The sequence below is a fragment of the Serinus canaria genome, chromosome 20 (assembly GCF_022539315.1).
Source record: "Serinus canaria isolate serCan28SL12 chromosome 20, serCan2020, whole genome shotgun sequence".
In the NCBI taxonomy this organism is placed as follows: Eukaryota; Metazoa; Chordata; class Aves; order Passeriformes; family Fringillidae; genus Serinus; species Serinus canaria.
This window is the reverse complement of record NC_066333.1, coordinates 11,158,873-11,171,135: the sequence shown is the minus strand read 5'-3', so window position 1 is coordinate 11,171,135 and position 12,263 is coordinate 11,158,873. Positions and strand designations below refer to the sequence as shown.

At 45.0% G+C, this 12,263-nt stretch overlaps 1 protein-coding gene across 3 annotated transcripts in view; it reads left to right on the top strand.

Annotated features, from left to right (window-relative positions):
• PHACTR3 (phosphatase and actin regulator 3) overlaps window positions 1-12,263 on the top strand; it is a 100,317-nt gene that overhangs the window by 57,037 nt on the left and 31,017 nt on the right. For 2 of the 3 annotated variants that reach the window (XM_018917382.3, XM_018917383.3), the window contains exons 4-7: window positions 177-359; window positions 4,987-5,190; window positions 8,883-9,147; window positions 10,107-10,354. In XM_018917382.3, the coding sequence (XP_018772927.1) occupies window positions 177-359; window positions 4,987-5,190; window positions 8,883-9,147; window positions 10,107-10,354 (900 nt within the window). The remainder of the gene's footprint in view (window positions 1-176; window positions 360-4,986; window positions 5,191-8,882; window positions 9,148-10,106; window positions 10,355-12,263) is intronic. The other variant, XM_009093130.4, reaches the window with a different exon arrangement.

The following is a 12,263-nucleotide window of genomic DNA, read 5'->3' as shown; positions in this document are numbered from 1 at the left end:
GCCCACAGGATTTGCATCACAGGTGGTTAACACAGAGATCAGGTGCTGCTCTAGGAGAAGTCTCTGTTCCCTGTGCATGAGCAGCTTTAAGAGTGCCTCTTCTCAAGAGGAGAGCAGGGGGGGCTCAGCTTTCACTGCCCATGGTTTAGCTAAGATTCAATGATGTGTTGTTTTAGATACTGAAGGCAAAGCCTGCACTGGTGATGATGGCACGAGGGTGACACAGAATGAGGCTCCAGCAGCTGTGTGCCAAGCACTCACCTCAGAGGAGGAGCAGCAGGACACCACAACAGCAGCCACAACGAATGTGACCTCCTTTGGTGAGGAGCTGCACTTGGATGAGCTGAAAGAAGATGCAGGTATTGCACATAAAACTTTTTCAAAAAACTATGAAGTGTTACAAAAATATTTCTGCTGAGGGGTTGAATATGTCAGTGCATTAAAGGGTCAAAGCACCTTGTTCAGCTGAGCCCCACACTAGGTTAGCAATTGGTGCTTAACAGCAGTGATTTTTGAGACTTCTACCAAGCTGAGGAACTACACAAAGCTTGGCATGATGGGGTTAGTTGAATTATGAGATGATCCAGTCTTGGCACGGTGCCCCTTTGGTAGCAGCAGCGGCTGTGTGAAGATGAAATAAGCTTCTCTTAAAAAGATTCCTTAAACTTCTGTGCCAAGCCTGAATTTATTAGTCCTGGCTCGGGAGAGCAATGCCAACACACAGCCCACACTGTCCATGTTACCACTCTGTCCCCAGCATGCTGCAAACAGCAGGGAATTTTGATTCCACCAGCAGAGATCAGCTAAGCCAGGCTCCTTTGGGGCAGCTCTGCCTCGGGCTGGAGCAGCCAGGCACAGCCCGGCAGCTGGAGGGCTCCATTCACCTGGAGCAGCCAGGCACAGCTCAGCACCTGGAGGGCTCCATTCACCTGGAGCAGCCAGGCACAGCCCGGCAGCTGGAGGGCTCCATTCACCTGGAGCAGCCAGGCACAGCTCAGCACCTGGAGGGCTCCATTCACCTGGAGCAGCCAGGCACAGCTCAGCACCTGGAGGGCTCCATTCACCTGGAGCAGCCAGGCACAGCCCTGCAGCTGGAGGGCTCCATTCACCTGGAGCAGCCAGGCACAGCCCTGCACCTGGAGGGCTCCATTCACCTGGAGCAGCCAGGCACAGCCCGGCACCTGGAGGGCTCCATTCACCTGGAGCAGCCAGGCACAGCCCAGCAGCTGGAGGGCTCCATTCACCTCCTGACAACCAAGCAATGCAAAGCTGCAGAGATAATGCTTTATCCTGGTTTGTGAGGACTGGCATGTGGTGATTATGGATTTTCCTGCCCTCTGGGCAATCTTTACACCTTCTCCATCTGCCCTGGCTGCCTTTTGTTCTCTGTCCCACTCCTTCAGGCCCTGCTTTCTTGGGGATCTCTGCCTTGGCTGCTTCCACACTCAGAATGGAAATCATTCCCTCATCAGCTGAGGCCAAACCCACTCACCTCTCTGTTCTTACAGCAACCAGATCATATCTTGATCAGATTACAGGTTTCTTTTCCTCTTTCTCTATTCTAGAGCATTTAATTCTGTATCACTAATGAAATTTCTTTCTGAAATTGTGATTCTTACCATTGGGACATACTGTCATGGAAAGATAGCACTAATAAGGTGTCATGTGTTTAACCTTATGGCTCTGCATAAATTCATGGTGTGATTTAAAATTTACCTTACAGTGTGTTCAAAATTGTGTATCGAAGCTTTCAAAATCATCCCAATTTCTTAGGTCTCTTTCCCTAACCCTAGAGTTCCTTTTATTGTCTCCCTGAAACAATCTTTCCTGTCTTCTGTATTTCTTTTCCTCCATTTTTGAGGTGTCATTTTCCCAGGTTCCACAAAAAATAACAGTGGGATTACATTTTCCTGTCTCTTTAGTCTGAGAGACTCCAATCTGTAGGAAGTCTTTCTGCCTCTCCTATTGGTGGCCTCTGGCTCTCAAAATAATTATTGCTGATCTTGTCTTTATGTGCTTATTTCTCCTTGTCTGTACATCCTAGCATTCCTGTCTCTAGTAAGTGCTCCTGAAGGAATTAATTGGGTGGGAAAGCTCTTCAAAATTGTCAGTGTGCTGCTAAATTTATTCTGATGTAGAGTTTTTTATAACATTTGCCCTTGGGCTCAATCTAGGCCTAATGCAGTGGGTGACTTTCCAGAGATTCACATCAATAAGTGACCAGCAAGAAACAAAATGAATGAATTTGCTTTATACCCAATGTGTTCTGTGTCATCCTGAGGATGTGGGATAAAGGCCAAGGAGGGGAAGAGGAGAAAACACAATTGCATATTTCATGTTCATGTTAGTACACAGAAAAAGAACAGCCAGGGCACAAAGAGGGCAGTTTTCCCCACCAACCTCGCCAGTGGGATGGGGACAGACCCAAGGGGAGGATTTCTACCTGGTGATCAGATGGCATTTTGACAAGTGGCACTCCATGAATAATTCTAGTGCTGAGCACTTGGAATACTTTCAGCAGGATAATCACTCTGCAGCATGAAATCTGTTAATTAGTTTGTGAGCTCAGGACTCAGGTCTGCCTCCCAGAACAGCCCAGGACCCAAAAGGTCTGGCTGGGGTGAGAGCCTTTGGGATCCACCTGCTCTGTAGCAGAGGTCCCACTGTGGCTGTGCCAGGCAGCCCCTCCTGTCCCAGGGACAGCCACAGGGGAGCTCCTGCCAGGGAAAGCATTGCTCCTCTCAGGGGAATGCACTCAAATCTGACTCATTTTCCTCCCCAGCTCCTAACATCTACTGGGGCTCTTGATCTTTCACTAATGTAACCCATTAGTGACTCTGTTTTTCCCTTCCTCTATTACACATTTTGTCTCCTGTGCAATAGGCACAAACACCCAAGTGATGTCACCCTGGAACAAGGCATTTCCCTAGAAGTACATTTAAAAAAAATTATTTCCTTCTGTAATTCACATAACTATCCCATACGGCAGCTTTCCTGTCATGACAAATTTCACAAGAACTCCTGGTAATGATGCATATTTATTCTTTCCTGTCTCTTTTGAATGATAAATACTCATTCCTCCCCTTCTAGGCACACTCATTAATCTGTTTGTCAACAAATTAAATGCCATTATCTTGCCAATGCTATTGTTTCCAACTGCCTGAGTGCCTTGGTGCCTCCCCACGCAATCTGAGCACAAGGCTGCTGAATGTTCATTAATACAGAGAGTTTGAATCCCCAACCAGACACAGAAGTGAGCCAAGAAAGGATTTGTGATGCAGCAGCTGTGGGTGTCACTGCAGTGAGATTTTAGGAGATGGCCTAGAATGGTTTGGAGGGAAAGGTGCTCTGGTCAGACAATGCAGAGTGCCCAAAGGAGTGGGGTTTGCCCAGGAGTTTGGACCTCTCTCATGTTCACCACAGGAAGACATGGAGCTCTTGGAGGTCCAGAGGGCCACCAAAAGGATCAGAGGGATGGAATGCCTCTCCTGAGAGGGCAGCCTGAGAGAGTTGGGGTCAGCCTGCCTGGAGAAAAGAAGGCTCCAGGGAGATCTTGTTGCAGCCTTTCAGTACTTGAAAGGAGCTTATAAAAAAGATGGAGAGAAAATTGGAAGAATATCTTTATAATGAGGGTGATAAAACACTGGAACACACTGCCCAGAGAGGTGGTAGAGGCTTCATCCCTGGAAATGTTCTGTGTCAGGTTGGATGGGACTCTGAGCAATTTGATCTTGTTGAAGATGTCCCTGCTCATTTCAAGGGACTGGACTAAATACCTTTAAAGGTCCCTTCCAACACAAACTATCCTATGATTCTGTGCTCAGGAGAGATTCAAACACTGATCTCCCCATTTGGTTGAGCGCTTTCCCCCTCTGGGGTAGGAAAAATAACCCTCATGGCTACTGGTGAGCCCAGAGTGGCTGGAAAAGCACTTTGGAGGGAGCCTGGCCATGGATCAGAGTCAGCCTGCAGGCTCCCTGTGGGTCCCTCACTGCTCAGGCAGGGATCAGGACATGTGACAGTGAAAGCCCAGCAGTGAGGCTCTGTGTGAGTCTGGGCACTGCCAGGGCAGCTGTATCTGAGCAGAATTCAAGGATGCTAATTTTGGACTTCATCACTGAATTTCCACCTGTGTCCTGCTTCAGCTTCATGCCTTGCTGGATCTATTCCCCTGGGCCCTCATCACAGCCTGGTCAATTTGATGAACTGCTCAGTGATTCAGCCTGCACTAACTGTCACAGCTAAGTGCTTTTGCCGTCCTTGCAGAGACAGTCCTGAAATGAGCAGTGCTTCACCATCTCAGACCAGAGCTTTGGAGACTGATTTCTTTTTTTAAGTACTTCACCAATTCCTTCTTCCACTCTAACTGCTCAGATCCAGTTGCAAATCTTTTCTGTGGCAGGGTCTTTTTGGTTATCAACTTCAACCTCAGGAAATACTCAACATTTCCTAGAGTCAGATGCAGTAAAAGAAGACTCAGGAAGCAAGTTGAAATAATGTATTAAATAAGATAAAAATCATATTGGGAAAATAAACACACATCAACTATTGGAAGGTCAGTTTTCAGGTGATATTCTGGGTTTGATACTCCTTGCCCTTTGGCTGTGGGTTCCTACACCGAGGAGGACTCACCCAGGAACTGTGTCTCCACAGCTGTGTGCTCTAAGAAAATTCATTGCAGTTCCCAAAAGTTGCTTTGCCTTGCTATCCTCATTATTTAAAAAAAGAAGAAAAAGGCTTTGGGGAAGTAAAGGAAGCTCAGCAGTTTTCTCAGGAACATCAAAACTAACATTTCCTCAGTATTGTATGTTTTATTCTTCACCTGCCCTGGCTGGTTGGCTGTTTCACACAGTTGCTTTCACAGTAGAAAAGAAGTGTTTCTAGCTGTGTGCCATGTGTTCAGTTTTTCTGAATGTTCCTGGCATTGTCCCCTGGCCTATCATTATTAACTTCATGTTCCATTAATCTTACTCATCTTCCCACTAGCCAAGAAACCTTCAGCACCCACGGAAGAACTGGAAGATGCCAGCCTGCCAGCATCTGAAGACAGTCCACAAGCCTTACTTGTAGCTGAATCCACAGATTCCCCCCAGAAGCAGACAGAAAGAAACCCAGCACAGCTTCCCAGCCCTCCATTGCTCCCTGCTCCACCACCTAAGGCAATCTCCAAAATCACCAAGAGCATAACAGGTCAGTCATCACTGCTCAGTAAAGATTTCCCCATCCTTGATGTGTTGTTCACCTCCACAGCACTGTCACATCCTTTTCTCATGCCTGTTTTGAAGCCCCAAACTGCTGAGAATCTCTCAGTTATACTGAGGGAGCAGTGACCATGTCTGGCTGCCTGATCACAATGCACTGATCTTTGTACTTCACATATTTATCTGAAGCTCTCAGGGGATTATTTGTTGTGAGTCTACAGAACTAAACACACATAAAACAAATCAAACCAACTGCAAACATCTGCTGAATCTCATGCTCATATTGATATGCCATAAAACACAAGGAAGATTTAAATGTTTTCATTACCTGGGCTCCCACTGGAGAGCAGGGCAGCAGCCAAAACCTAGTTCAAGTCAAAGGTTCTGCAGAGGTTTCTGTCTGAAGGGTTTGCTCTCTAGGGCAGGTCTAAACTGGAGCTATGAAATCTGCTCTGAAGAGTGATACACCTGGCAATCCTCTGTGCCAGACTTTATTGAACGTTTCCAAAAGCAATTCCCCTGGGCCTGATTTTCTAATGCAGTGCCAATGTTGTTACATTTCTCAGCATTCTGGCACTGCAGAAAGGGTGCTAAAATGAGAATGATTTTAGTTGGTTCCAATTTCAGGGCCCCTACATATGGTAAAAGCAGCTAAAAGGGCCTTATTGCAAATGAAAATCAAGTCCTGACATCTACATGTCAGACCTGTTGGATATTTAGGCTTTAAAATGACAGCCATTATGTGAGCCCTGATTTGCATCCACACTCATCATCTGGCACAATGAGCAGGGTTTTCAAAGTCACCAGGAAACAAAACATCAGAGGGGTTTTGTGACCTGACCACTGGGGCTTAGAGAAAATATTGAGGTTTTCAGTCTCTTTAAAGAAAATTACAAGTATTTGTTTCCCATGGAAACAATTCATACTTTGTCTGTGCTTAAAAGCTGTAATAACTCAAGTGGAGCTGGATTCAAAATGGTATTTTAGTGCTCCTCAGGAGCTGCTGTTCAGGTTATTTCACTGTCCTGTGCTGTGGGTGAGGCTTGAGCCTCCCCTTCTCCCCTGCAAGAGGAACAGGCCCCCTCTGCCTTTGCTCAGCTGAGGAAAAGGCCATGCTTGGCATCAGATGTATTTGGAAACCTGACCCATGCAGGGTATAGAGATTACACCTCCACCAAACACTTCAGAGCATTTGGAGTTCAGATATTTTGCTGCTTAACCCAAGTATTTCCTGTAGCATCTGAGATATTTTGAGTTTTGGTATTTAATTCTCATTTACATCTTCCACAAAGAACAACTTTTAATTTTCTCAATGACTCCAGTAACTCTAGACCCTTTTCCAGCAGTGATTATACATGTTTATTTTTGTGGGGATGTGGGGGCAGTGCTAAGTTAAAATTAAACAAATACCGTCAGTGAGTGAGAGGAAATACAAAAGTGTGGGGAGAGAGAAAGGGCAATTATGAAAGAAAAGGAAGATGAAGAGGTTGAAAAGCTCTTTTGTGTTTAGTTTTTCCCCTCCCTTAACAATGCTAGGGATGCTGTCAGCAGAGGAGTGAGGAGTAAGTCAAGCACCAATTAATCAGAGAGGAACAGGGCAAGGTGCCAAGACATCACTTTGCAAGATTATTCACTGAACATCTGCCATTAGGACAAATAAGGTGTGATCTCAGGAAATTCTCCATACTGTCCAAAGCTGCAATGAGGATGAAATTGGCCCTTGACCTGTTCCAGGAACAAGCTGGTGTGAAGACAAAGCAAAGCTTCTCTTTCTTTCCCTGCTTTGGGGTTGAGCTGAGCCCTGGCTCTTGCTCTGAGGAAACACAGACACCCTCTCTGTGTGCAGAGGATAAAGTGGCTCAGGAGGTGGTTTTGTCCATCCCCTCAGGCTGTGATTCAGTGGGCAGCAATTGATCAGAAATCAATTTATGATTTATGACCTCCACAGCAGCACAGAATCAAACCCCCCTTGAGTACCAAACCCAGCTTTGCTCAGCAGAGCTTGGCTCTCTCCTGGCTGGAGCAGCACCTGATCAGTGCAGGAGAGCTCTGGCCTGGGAAGGTGGCTCACACATTGCACATCAGGCACTGGCTCTTGGAGCAATGCCCCTGAGCCTTCAGACTTCCCAGATTTTAAACTGGGTAAGTTCTGGGCTAGTTTGAATAGAAATGAACAAAGACATTGCTAAAGGTTCTGGGCTGGAGGGACCCAAATGTGCACAAACACCTCCAGAGATGAAAAAAGTAATGTTAGACCTTCCTTAGAAGGGAGATTTTGTGTGGATGCAGCTCTCTTCACTGAAGGATGCTCTCCTCCTCACCCCACAAACCCAAAAAGAAACCAGGCTTAGTGTTGCCACACTCAGATTTTCAATGTTTGACTTTGGTTATGATTTCAGGAGCTCTTAAGCAAACCTAAGAAAACTCGTGGTTTTGGTAACCCTTATGCAGATGCTGGTTCTGAGAGGAGATATTAAATAATTGAAGTTAGTATTTTTTGCCCTCCCTGGTTTTATAGCAAGTTACTCTGCTAACAGGAACCAAGTCCTGGTTACAGGACTACTTCAGGATAATCCTGGCCTGAGCAGAAGTTTTTCACTGCTATGAATTGAAGGATTTATCTCCAAAGTTAGAAGGAAAAAAAAAAAAAGGAAAAATTACCTGTGAAAGCACATTTGTACCAAAGCTGAGCAAGCTGTGCCAGTTTAAATTCCTGTGTGAAGCACTAGGTGGCAACAAGGGACAAGAAATGCTCTGGGATGAAGAGCTCAAATTGCCTTTATCCTCCCACAGGGTGTAAACATCTGCATGTGCCAGAGGCGTGGGACATGGATATAGGGGAGGGGGAAAGGGGAAGAGGACTGCAGAACAGAAAAACTAATCAGCATCTCTTTCAGGGCAGATGTTCAGTTATCCCAAGGGATGTTGTGTGAAGCCACCAAATTTACAACCAGGGAAATGTCCACTGTGCTTCAGACTCAAATGCTAGGAAATGTATAAATCAGTCTAAATGTGTGACTGTAAATGCAGACAAAAGGTTTACATTGCATAGAAAACAGCTGAATCTGGCACTAAAGAGAGATTATATTGCCCCACCCTTCTTTTTTCTTATTAGTGCTCAGTGCCCCCTCTTTCATTTGGATGTCATTGGCAAGTTTTGTTATGCAAACATTACCCTCATATTATAATGATGTTGGCATTTTCTCCACGGGCATATGAAAGACAGAGGTCTGGGCTGTGCAGTAATCACAGAGGAGCAGCTAATAGACACTGGTACATTTTGTCCAGACTCAGAACCACGGGGCATAAATTTTAATACAGTCTGCCAGAGTCCAGCAGAGAAAATGCTAGATTGGAAAGCCACCACAGCCCAAGCCTTTGGTGGTTAGGAGCAACAGTGTGGGCAAGCAAAAGTGCAGTGGTGGGCTGGGAGAAAGGAGAATCTGATCCTGTGAGACAGAGGGGAAGTGAAAGGGCATCTGTTTTGCTAGATTAAAGATCTGGAGTGGTGCAGCAAGAGCTTTTTGAACTCAGTTACTGAGCCAGTTACCTCACAGCAAGAGCAAAACATCACCATTTATCCTCTGTTCAATACTCCAAATCAGGTTCAGTGCAGACTGTGCAAAAAGAAGAAAACAGAAAAAGCATTGCACAACCTTTTCCCCTCTTGTGTTTTGCCAGCAGGAAGCGAAACGGACGATCCAGCCATGAAATCTCCTCCTTCCACCATCCTGAAGAACTATGTCATTGTGGGTTCCTCCCAAATCTCAGGACAAGCTGCCCTCTTCCACCCCTCTGGCCAGAAAAGCTGCGAGCCCCATGGCAGAGGCCAGGTAACAACGCCCACCGGTTCCCCTCACCTGGCTGCCGTTCATCTGCCTTTACCTCCCAGCAGAGTCATTGAAGAACTCCACAGGGCTCTGGCCACCAAACACCGGCAGGACAGGTACCTACAGCCTGCAGGCACAGGGCTGCATGAGGACACTCATCCCACCACTTCATTTTTCTTGGAAAATGTTCCTATCCTGTTGTTAGTGTTTGAATTGCTGCTACAGCTTGGGTTTGCCTTCCTTGTGGTGTCACTGCTTGGAAAAAACATCCCTGGTTAAAGTGCTGCATTTGGCAGCTATTTCATTGTGTGTTCTTCCTTTCTAAGGAGGCTGCTGTGGTGCAGGAGTGGGTTTTCAAACAGATAGAATCAGGTGATAGTCCTTGATCTACTGCAAAAGAAAATCTTTCCCACAAGATACCAAGTTAGAGTAACAAAGGCACATCCTGCTCCCAGTTCTCTACACATGAGAAATGCTGCAATTTCTGTGTCTTTTGGCTGACACAGGAGCACATACAAGATCCATTTTTAAGACAAATGTTTTTGTGGGAGTACACTGGATATCTGGGTTTCATTATAAGCCCTCCTGTGTATCAGAGGACAGAGATAACTTTGCCATCCCAGAGCTTTGGAGTGAAGTTGGTAGCATTTCTCAGTTCCCTAACAACTGCTGTCCCAGGGAACAGATTAACATGATGTCATTTCCAGGCCCTGTTAAACCTTTCTCATGATCATACAATATCACATGATTGGTCATATTTCATACCATGCATGTTTTACATTAGAAGGATGTGTTGTTGTGGGGTTTTTAATCACTACAGTGTATCTTGTAACCATATAGAAAAGAAAAAACATTATTCACCACCCCTCCATGTCTTATTTTAATGGCAGAGACAGGAAAGTAGATCCACATTAGCCATTCTCAACTTGAAATTGCCATCCTGTGTTGGTCCATGCTGAACTCCCTGCCCTGTCCTTTAGCAGCTACAGGATGTTTTTCTCATTCTCATGTAAATTTCTACTGCAGCAATAAAACAATCTTTGTAAAATCTGGGCTGTGCATCTTTCACCCATAGCTTCCACGGAAGAGAAAGCAAAGGCTCTCCAAAAAAAAGGGTGGATGTTCGTCCCTCGAGAACGTCGAGTATGGAGCGCAACAAAGAGAAGGAGAACTCGCTGAGTTATGGCAGTGACTCAGAAAACAAGAGGAACTCGGTTAAAGAGTCAGATGAGAACAAAGAAAACATGATCATGAACTCCGAGCTCAAGGAAGAGTCTGTTTTTTATCAGGACGAGGAAGTTCTGAACGACTCTGTTATTTCTGGTAAGCAAAGTCACTGCAGTACAAAGATACACTCCCACAACCAAGGGAATGCTCTAAAGGCAGCAGAAAATGTTGGGAAGGGCAAATTCCTCTGCTGTCCCATCAGCTTTTGAATGAACCCTGGTGAAAAGATGAAGTTAAATTGGAGTCCCAGTGATTGTGATTGTCCTCCAGGTGTTGCACAGTGAGCTGAATCACTGTGCTTTACCCTCTCAGTTACTGCTGTTCATACAGAGCACCCTTGGGCTGCTCTGTATGAACAGCAGCACTCCCAGACATCCCCCTGGGAGCAGCCAGAACTTTCTGTACATCCAGAGCCAATGCTGCTGTGTTCTGCAATTTCAGAACTATTTTTCCATGCAGTGGTACATGGAAAAGTGATAGAGACCAATCAATCCAGGAAGGACAAACACGTAGAGAAAATATCTTAAAGAATAAAGTTTCTCTCCATCTGGTCTGTTTTACCCCTTCTTGAGACATATGGAAAATGCATTTTATAATCCTTATTTTTTATTATTTAAGGGAGCTTTGGCAAAATAATCAGCTCTCATTAGAAAATTTGTCATTCAAGGTTTTTAATGTTTTCCATGTTAGCATGATAGATTCAATCTGAAATGAATCCTTCCCTCTCTTCATGAATGCATTAAAAGAAGTCAGGCAGAGAACAATTTATCAAAAAAATTGTTATAGCAGATGAAAGATGAATTTTAAAGGGTGTCTGAAAGCATGAGCCAGCAGACAGGACATGAGTTCTGCTGCTGTGTCTTAAGACACCGAGTAACAGAACAGACTCCTGAGGTAAGGCAAAAGAAAGGAGTCCTTTACCTAATTGCTGTGCATTTAAGGATGGCTTAAAACACAACAAATACCTTGTAAGTTCTACTTTTTTTTCTGGCTATGTGTGTACAAGTGGCCTCTTTTAATAAAATTCTAAGAGCTAGAGGCAGCCAGGCAAGAAAAATACATTATCCCAAACAAGCAAATGCAAATCTGAATATTTAACTGTTGAAGGTGAATCTCTCTATATTTAACAAATAATTATTCATTATATGATGATAGAAGGCACTGGTTATTGTACAAGTTTCAGTGATATCTTGAAGCAACTCTGAGCTTTCCACAATAAGTGCTTGAATTTTGGGAAATTCCTGCAATTGAAGGACAGTGCTGGTGTACTGGGGATGGCTGAGGCCACCTGAGAAAATAGGTGCTTTAAAGATATTTGGGCATTATTGTGGCTGCAACAACACTGCTGCTTGGCACAGAGGGTGCTGAGCCCTGACTGATATCCCAGAGCAAGCTGGGACATTCTCAGGACATTTCTGGTGTGGAGGCACTGCTGGTGCCAGCATTCCCAGGGACAGCACCAGAACAATTCCCTAAACATCTCCAGATTCCTTCTGGTTTGAAGAGATCTGGGCTGGTTTCCAAGTCAGGGAGTAAAACTATCCATTAATGCTGAGCTGCTTTACAATCCCTGTCCTGCCTCAGCACTGTCACCTGCTCTGCCACTGCCACCACCACAGGGCACAGTGCCACAGCCCTGGGGTTACAGGGAGGTGTACAGACGAGTCACATAACTCTGGAAAAAGTGAGGAATTATGCCTTGGTTTTCTGTTCCTACTCAATAAATCATTATTTGAAACTTCTGAAAACACAAGGCAAGACAAGCTTAAAAAACAACATTACCAGAACAGAGCCCACAGCTGCTAACGGGTGCAATCAAGGTCTGTCCAAAATCAGGCAGTGTTAGGATTTGCTTTTTAATTTATAGAACAGTGAATATGACAAAAAGAACAGTAAACACACAGGAAATTAAATGTAATGATTTGAGTGAATTGAAACAGGGAATTTTTACAGGAACCTGCAGCCTGAATATGAAAAGGGTGTGAATTTCCCAAGCATTTTTTGT